Below are 8193 nucleotides of genomic sequence, written 5' to 3' on the forward strand. Positions count from 1 at the left end.
AATAATTGCTGGATGTGATGCCCATCCTATATCAGTTATGAGACCTCTTCCTTGCTCAGTAAATACTGAATGAGCACCTACTACGTGCTGTGTGCATGCAGTGTGAGGGGCTGGGGGTAGGTGGATAAGTGCCCCCTGCTGCTGAATCCAGTGCTCTAGAGAACCTCAGAGTCTCTCTTAAATGTCATCTCAGAATAACTATTCATGCACTGCACCTTATTTTTAGTGGCTGGAACTCATGTATATGAAGAAAACACAGTTTTTAAAGCTTTTTAAAGTTTGATATTCCAGAGTTGCTACTGCGAGTGACCTTTAGATGCTTTCATAGGGTGACGAACATACCTGGACAAGAATAAAATTGGTTTGGGATGTTTTAATATATACCAAAAAGAAAAATATGTGTTTGAACATTTGGGTATCAGAGGGTATCAGCACCATAGAAAAGTTGTCAATACACACACATACACACATACAAGTATGTGTTTGAAAATATAAGAATGTTAAGCTTAAAGCCACCTCAAGAGTACAGTCTAAACCTCTCTTTTGACACATTGAAAAACTGGATTCCAGAGAGGTTCAGTGACTTGGTTAAAAGTACAAAACTAGTAGATGCTTAAGATCCAATTATTTTACTCAGAGAAGACGTTTGTTACAATAGAAGTTAATTAAGTTAGATAGTAGAATGAGAGTTGTCAAACTGTGGCTGAAAAACTGACTCTGGTCGTCTGTTGAAAAGAGACCATTATAAAGGAAGGAAATAGAACTGACTGTGCTGTTCAGGGTAGAGGGGCAAGTACAGGAGTTGGTTGGAACCACAAGCAAAAAGGTGTTGAGCAGGGCTGTTGTTGACTCCAGTTACTGACTCCAGGATTACCAAATTTAAGGAAGTCATTGGAATACTTGTTCTGATAATGGAAAGTGCTTTGTTTTAAAAGCCTGCTTAGGATGAGGGACGTGGAATCCACCACAAACATGGCGGAATGGTCTTCAAATCAAGGAAGTAAATCCAGCTGATTTGTAACTTTATCATAAGAAATTTGAAGGGATTCCGGTGGCAGAGCGGCAGATGACCCCGTGCCTGGCAAGATGGAGCTCGAGGCCATGAGCAGATACACCAGCCCAGTGAACCCTGCTGTCTTCCCTCATCTGACCGTGGTGCTGTTGGCCATTGGCATGTTCTTTACGGCCTGGTTCTTCGTTTATGAGGTTACCTCCACCAAATACACTCGGGATATCTACAAAGAGCTCCTCATCTCCTTGGTGGCCTCGCTCTTCATGGGTTTTGGAGTCCTCTTCCTGCTGCTCTGGGTTGGCATCTACGTATGAGCTCCCAAGGGTTCCAGCCAGGCGGCTTCACTGAATTCCTGCTTTTGTAAATTAATTTTTTACTGTTGCTGAAAGTGTCCCATCCACTGCTCCCAATAAAGGCAGATGTGTGACCAAAAAGAAAAAAAAAAAGAAATTTGAAGGGAAAAGTCAATTGCAAGAGTTGAGACTAAAGAGAGCTTCCCAATTTGTTCCCAGGTCCCATTTCTTTGAATCATTCTCCATGTGACTGGCACCTCTTTGCAACTAGGCGTGGTGTCCATGAGGAGCCATCCGTGAAGCTTCTCAAGATGGCATTCGTACATCTTTAGGGAATCTGTGAGTGTACCGTATTCTGATGTGTGTTTTGAGGAGAGAGGGCCCAACATTTCATCAGATTCTCAAAGAAGTCTCTGACTTAAAAAGGGCCAGGGATTCTGTAAATAAGCTTTGTGCCTCCAAACTTAGAAACATGGTCAACACATAAATGAGTCCAGGGCATATGCCCATGTCTCCCAGCCTCACTCTCTCAAAGATGACCAATAATTTATGCCAAGCAAGTAGAAAAGAAATGCCAATTTCACTGATTTTATTACCTTTTCCTAAGGGTAGGGCAAATGATGAAAAAAATTAAGTTGTCAACAGGTACAATTTTGTACTTACTCGTAAGAGAGCAAAAGTGTAGACAAAATATAGTGTAGACAGTCTAGATAAAATCACTATTTTATCCAGTACCAGCAGCTTGCTAGAAGTACCATTTCTCGGCTTGGCCACAGTTGCCTTGGGTAATGTGAGAAAGCATGTGAAAACCATGATTAATGGTTCTTACTTATCTTCTATTAAAATGCCTAGCGGCCCTTTGAATATAGGTGCCTGAACATTTTAAATTTATTAATTTATTTTTATTAGAATCAGTGTGTCCTGACACTAAATTGCCTTAGCACTTTGCAAAAATTCTATAAAACTAATTTAGGAAGTAAGTTTTCTGGCTATGTGTGGCTTGGACATGTCTCCATAAAAGATTCAACTTTCTTTTTTAAGAACTCACAGCTTTTGTTTTTCCATGTAGATGAATCCTTTCCCAAACCGGCAAATTTTTTTCAACCCCCCTCATTTAAATATTGTTGCTTAGCATGATGTTGTCAGTGGTTCACAAGAGAAGAGTGTATTTGATTTTTAAACACCATGAAAATGGCATCTTTCATATTGCTGCTTAGTGGGTGAGAACGCAAATACATAAACACGAAGAACGTCAAATATAATGGATTAACATTTATTGTGTACCTACAAAGTACCAGGAACTGTGGATACTAATAATAGCAACACTGAGAAGAGCCAGTGTTTATCAGCCTCAGCAAAGTGCACTTTACTTCGACTCTGGGTCAGTCCTCAGCACAATACCAGGAGGAAGAGCGCATTTTTAAGCTTCATTTTACAGGTGGGAAAACAGAGGCGGAAAAGGTGAAATTCATTACTCTATGTCTTGCGGCTCCAAACTGATGGAGCAGAGTCTTGAGCTCAGACCACTCGAGCTGGAGCCTGAATGTCTCAACACCTGACCTTCACTCTGTTGTTCTGGGGAAAATACAGAAAACAGACAAATGAAGCAAAAAACAACAACAACCACCGATTCTTTATTTTAGGTTCTCTAGAGAGGAGCCAAGGAGTATGAACAGAATGTTAAGGTCTATTACCACATCATGTCTCATATTTTTTAAAAATAATATGATGTTGGGAAAAAAAGCAAATGGTGAGCTTGAAAACTTCATTTTTTATAGATTACACATCATGTTCATTAAATAACGCTTCAGAATAATATCTGGAGTCTTGTCCAGAGAGTCCTTCACAGAGATGTGGATGGTGGAGGTGTTCATACTCGGATCCACTCTTTGTTTCTTGCTAGTGAGGCTAGAATTCTAGGTCAGGCATCTTCTGCCAAATCACTATCGAGAGCAGAAAAGAATTGCAAATGTGAAAATCCATCTTGAAGAAGACCAAGTCCTAGAGGACAAACCTGTTTTCCTCTCTCAAGCCCGGCCACCCTGTTTCTCACATCAGATGTGGATGGTGGTGGCAGGGGAGGTGGTCATGGCGGTCACGGCGGACACAAGTGTGTCTCCCTGGCCCGAGAACGGCACTGACCGTGGTGGCGTCTCTCCACTTCTGAACTTTGGCTGGCTGCCATGTGGAAGAGCCAGGATGCCTCGCCCAGGGAACGGGCTTGCCAGGTTTCCAGACCAATGAGAGCAGAGTAAACACCACCCATTTCAAGAGGAAGCTTGTTGTGACAAGGTTTTTGGACCACATTCACTAAACAGGGATGTTTAAAGAGCCAGAAAAAAAATTTTTTTGCATGAATATTCCTTTCTGTTGGATTTTCCAAATGTGTCCTCTGGGGTGCATCCACCACACATGCTGACAGAAAGCAACCCTACACCCAGCAGGAGGAGGTGAGCGCTCAGGCGGAAAGGGGGGCCTTGGGTTCACGGACACCTTCCTTTCTTTTTTTTTTTTTTAAGATTTTATTTATTTATTTGACAGAGAGAAATCACAAGTAGACAGAGAGGCAGGCAGAGAGAGAGAGGAGGAAGCAGGCTCCCTGCTGAGCAGAGAGCCCCATGCGGGACTCGATCCTAGGACCCTGGGATCATGACCTGAGCCGAAGGCATCGGCTTAACCCACTGAGCCACCCAGGCGCCCCGACACCTTCCTTTCTTCCACCGTCTAGAAAATCACATTCTAGAGAACACTTCCTACGCCTCTGTGTCTTTTGGGGTCTTCTGCTTACATTTAAATATCCCCAAAGCATGATGAACCCTAGAATATAGTCATAAAGATTGCTTATCCATGAGTCTGAATAGTAGAAGGAACCACAAAATTGTTTGCAAAGGATTTTTGTTGATGATGACTCGATTTCTTAATCACAGCATCATAATAATCTTTAAAACATTTGCTATAAATGTGAGGCAATCCATGAAGTCACCTGCCTGGCCGCAAATTACGGCAGGTGGTGCCATTACAGACTCACCCAACCCAACACAGACACAGCAGCGTGGGTCATAAGAGATAGATCACAAGGGAACCTGTCACGGGTTTATCCGGTAAAACTCTCATACATTTCATGCGACAGAGACTATTATTTCTGGGAAGATTATATTCCAGAGGAACCGGCTAAAGAGACGTTAGAAAAATGAAGAGCAGCGAGAGTGATGGACATTTTCTCCAAAGCTACTGTATCGTATTTAGGTATCATCTGGGATCCTTTGACAACCGGAACCCTCTTAAAGCAAAAAAGGGGAAAAGAGAAGGGACCGGAAGGGAGGGGAAGGAAGGGAAAGGAAAGGAAATGGCATGGGGGGAGGGGATGCAGGAACGTGTCGGCATACAAAACCTAAAATTCCTGGGGCAGGGGCGCCTGCATGGCTCCGTGGGTTAAAGCCTCTGCCTTCAGCTCAGGTCATGATCTCAATGTCCTGGGATCGAGTCCCGCATCGGGCTCTCTGCTCAGCGGGGAGCCTGCTTCCTCCTCTCTCTCTGCCTGCCTCTCTGCCTACTTGTGATCTCTCTCTGTCAAATAAATAAATAAAATCTTTTTAAAAAATAAATAAGTACAAAATAAAAAAATAAAAAATATAAAAAGTCCAGGGGCAGAAAACTTCTGGCAACACTAGATTCAGACATTCCAATGATGCTGTCAGGAACCTGACTGTCTCCATTGCTCTTAGCTCCTTTATCCTCCAGCTCTTTTCTCGGGCAGGCTCTCTTCCTAAAGTGAGATAAAGACGCTTCCTGCTAGCCTCCTACCAGCTTAACAAAAACTGTAGGAAGGAACGCCTCTCTCTCAATGCAAGAAAATAGGAGCTGGAGCCTGTTGGTGTATTTGGGGCCATGTGCCCAGCTCAAAGGCTATCACCAGAACCACCATGAACTTTGTTCTCCATTGACCATGTCTGAGTACCTGAGGAGTCAAGCAACGGGGACAGCCTCACTTCCACCTGTGTATCGGTCTGCTGGAGTGGCCATAACAAAGGACCACAGACTGAATGGCTTCAATAACAGAAATTTATTTCTCACCGTTCTGGAGGCTGAGATGTTGGTAGGGTTGGTTTCTTTTGAGACCTCACTCCTAGGCTTGGAGATGGCCATCTCCTTCCAGTGTCTTTATATGGTCTTCCCTCAGTATGTATCATGTCTTAATTTCCTTCTCTTATAAAGATACCATCATATAAGGAAGGGCCCACTCATATGATCTCATGTTCAAAGACCTGATCTCCGCGTTGGTGGTATAGTGGTTAGCATAGCTGCCTTCCAAAGACCTGATCTCCAAATAGAGTGGCATTCTAGGGTGCTAAGAATTAAGATTTCAACCTATGGATTTGGGAAGGGGGTTGACACACTTAGTCTAAAAAAAAAATGTTTTTTTAGGGGCATCTGGGTGGTTCAGTGAGTTAAACCTCTGCCTTTGGCTCAGGTCATGGTCTCAGGACCCTGGGATCTAGCCCCGCATCAGGCTCTCTGCTCGGTGGGGAGTCTGCTTCCCCCTTTCTCTCTGCCTGCCTCTCTGTCTATTTGTGATCTCTCTCTCTCTGTGTGTGTCAAATAAATAAATAAAATATTTAAAAAAAATTTTTTTTTAATTAGGAGGTTGTTAGATCAATGCTGAGCAGGCAAAGCAGGGGCTGCTAACCCCCAGCTTCTACAGATACAGTCCCAGCAAATCTGCCATGAGTTTGCTACCACCTCATTTGAGACAGCAGTGTTTCCAGTCCTCCAAGAACACACCCACTTGGAAGGTTAGCACCTTTAGTCAATAGTACTAAGAAGGAATTGTAATATTTTCAGACCATATTCCCCCAGCGTGTTCCATTAAACATTAGTTCCTTTGGGATTTAAATAATATTATTGAAAAGAAAGGTTATATGGTAGAGGAAAATTTTTATTTTGTTTTGTTTTGTTTGGAAACACTCAAATCAGACAAGTTTCTAAGCCACAGGACATTCCAGACCGTTTTAATATGTTAATAATGACTATGTAGTCTGAAACATTTACCAGGGCTCCAAACACACATTATTAGTGAATGATTTCTTATAAAATTGCCATCCACAAGATGGGATGTAAAACTAAGTTTTGATTGGGCGGCAGAGGCAGAGCAAGGGAGTGTCTGGACCTTGGAGCTATAGAGAACGGACTTTTGCCAATTCTGGAGGGCTTTGGCCTTGTCTGGCATACTGACCAGCCCCCCCTTCAGCTGACAGGCAGTGGAAAGTTCAAAGCCAGAAGAAGGTCAACTCAGGCTAGCTACAGTGAAGACGAAGAAACGTGATCAAGATAAAAAGAGAAAGGAAGAGAAGCTAGAATCCAAATCACTAAATTCAAGAGAGGCAGAAAAACCTAGCATAGGCTGGGATTGCTTAGTCAACGAGAGGCCTTTCTACCCGGCCACACAGTGGGGCAGGGGGTCGGGGGACAACAGTGATATTTCCTTAACAGGAGTTGAGTATCAGGATCAGGAACCAGGGAGACCCGCTGAGGGGGGGTCTCACCCATCAGGAGGAATATTAGATGGAACGAATCCGGAGAGAAACAACCTACTGGTCTAGGCAAGAGATGCAGACCCAAGTTCCAGTTCTAGTACCAGAGTGGGAGCTGGAGGCCAGGGGTGTGGGTAGACAGTAGCAACACCACGTGATTATGCTCGAGCAAAGTCTCACTTGGGGTGACAAGGGACTCATATTCCCATAGCTTTCAAGATTCCATGTAAGTCCAGATCCATTAGGTGGGGAGCAGCAGATTTTAGGCAAATTTCTTAGCAGAGAAAGAACTGCCAACGTACTGCCAGGCTGGTCGCACTTCCTTACCTTCTCAGCTTTAATCACTACGACTTATCCTTGCCCGTGGAACTCCAACCAGAAGGTCCATTTTTTTTTAAGATTTTTTTATTTATGCATTTGACGGAGATCACAAGCAGGCAGAGAGAGAGGAGGAAGCAGGCTCCCTGCTGAGCAGAGAGGCCAATGCGGGGCTCCATCCCAGGACCTTGGGATCATGACCTGAGCCGAAGGCAGAGGCTTTAACCCACGGAGCCACCCAGGCGCCCCTAGAAGGCCCATTTTTATCCCACACAGCATGACCTCAAGCTTTCTGCTCCTTCTCTTGATGTCCCCCTGTGCACATTTGATATGGGAAACCCCAGCTGATCCTTTCAGACCCTGGCCAGGCATGACCTCTCTGGGAAAGACACTGCTGCCCTCCATCCACTCCCTCTCCACTCCCACGCTGGGTCAGGCGTGTTTCCTTCATCGTTCCATGGAAACCCGTAGCATGGCGCTCCAGCACGGGTCCCTTCTATTCCAAGAAATACTGTGCATGTCCTACCTTCTACTGGGATATAATAAATGTTGGTGGAACCCCACTGCCCTTTGGCAGCAAGGCACACACAGAGTTAACGAGCTGCCACATCGACCCAGAACTGAGCTTAGCATATTACATGTACTTTCTACTTGTAAATGTTGAAAGGATACCCTTTCACATATAATTCTCCTGACATTTGACCTCTGAAATAAAATTGAGCACCTCGTGTCAAGGGAGCTAAGGCATCTTTCTGACACGTGGTAATTACCCTTAAATGTATACCTCCCAACGAATCCCCTAAAAAACACCACAGCTCAGATTTTGGCAGTGTTCATAAATCACCAGCTCTGGCCCCTCAGAAGTTTAGGAAGTTAGCAAGGACACTTGACAGAATTACTGCTTTTATTAATGCCGTGGGCTTGGATTATTTATTTAAGATTACTAGGATCCAAAAACATGCGCTCCAATCAGGCCTTCCCCTAAATCACAAGGAACGGTACAAGGTCCCCTCTAGATCACTGCCTCTTGCTATTTCGT

At 44.0% G+C, this 8193-nt stretch overlaps 1 protein-coding gene across 1 annotated transcript; it reads left to right on the forward strand.

Annotated features, from left to right (window-relative positions):
* Positions 1 to 1048: 1048 nt before the first annotated feature.
* On the forward strand, positions 1049 to 1462 carry LOC309864549 (dolichyl-diphosphooligosaccharide--protein glycosyltransferase subunit TMEM258). The gene has a single exon (XM_082730174.1). The coding sequence runs from the start codon at positions 1087 to 1089 to the stop codon at positions 1324 to 1326; it is 240 nt and encodes a 79-aa protein (XP_082586300.1). The 5' UTR covers positions 1049 to 1086; the 3' UTR covers positions 1327 to 1462.
* Positions 1463 to 8193: the final 6731 nt, after the last annotated feature.

The sequence above is a fragment of the Mustela nivalis genome, assembly GCF_964662115.1.
Source record: "Mustela nivalis genome assembly, chromosome: 5".
Taxonomy (NCBI): Eukaryota; Metazoa; Chordata; class Mammalia; order Carnivora; family Mustelidae; genus Mustela; species Mustela nivalis.

Coding starts and splice junctions, on each gene's coding strand:
- LOC309864549 (XM_082730174.1), top strand. CDS start 1,087: ATGGAGCTCGAGGCCATGAGCAGATACACCAGCCCAGTGAACCCTGCT.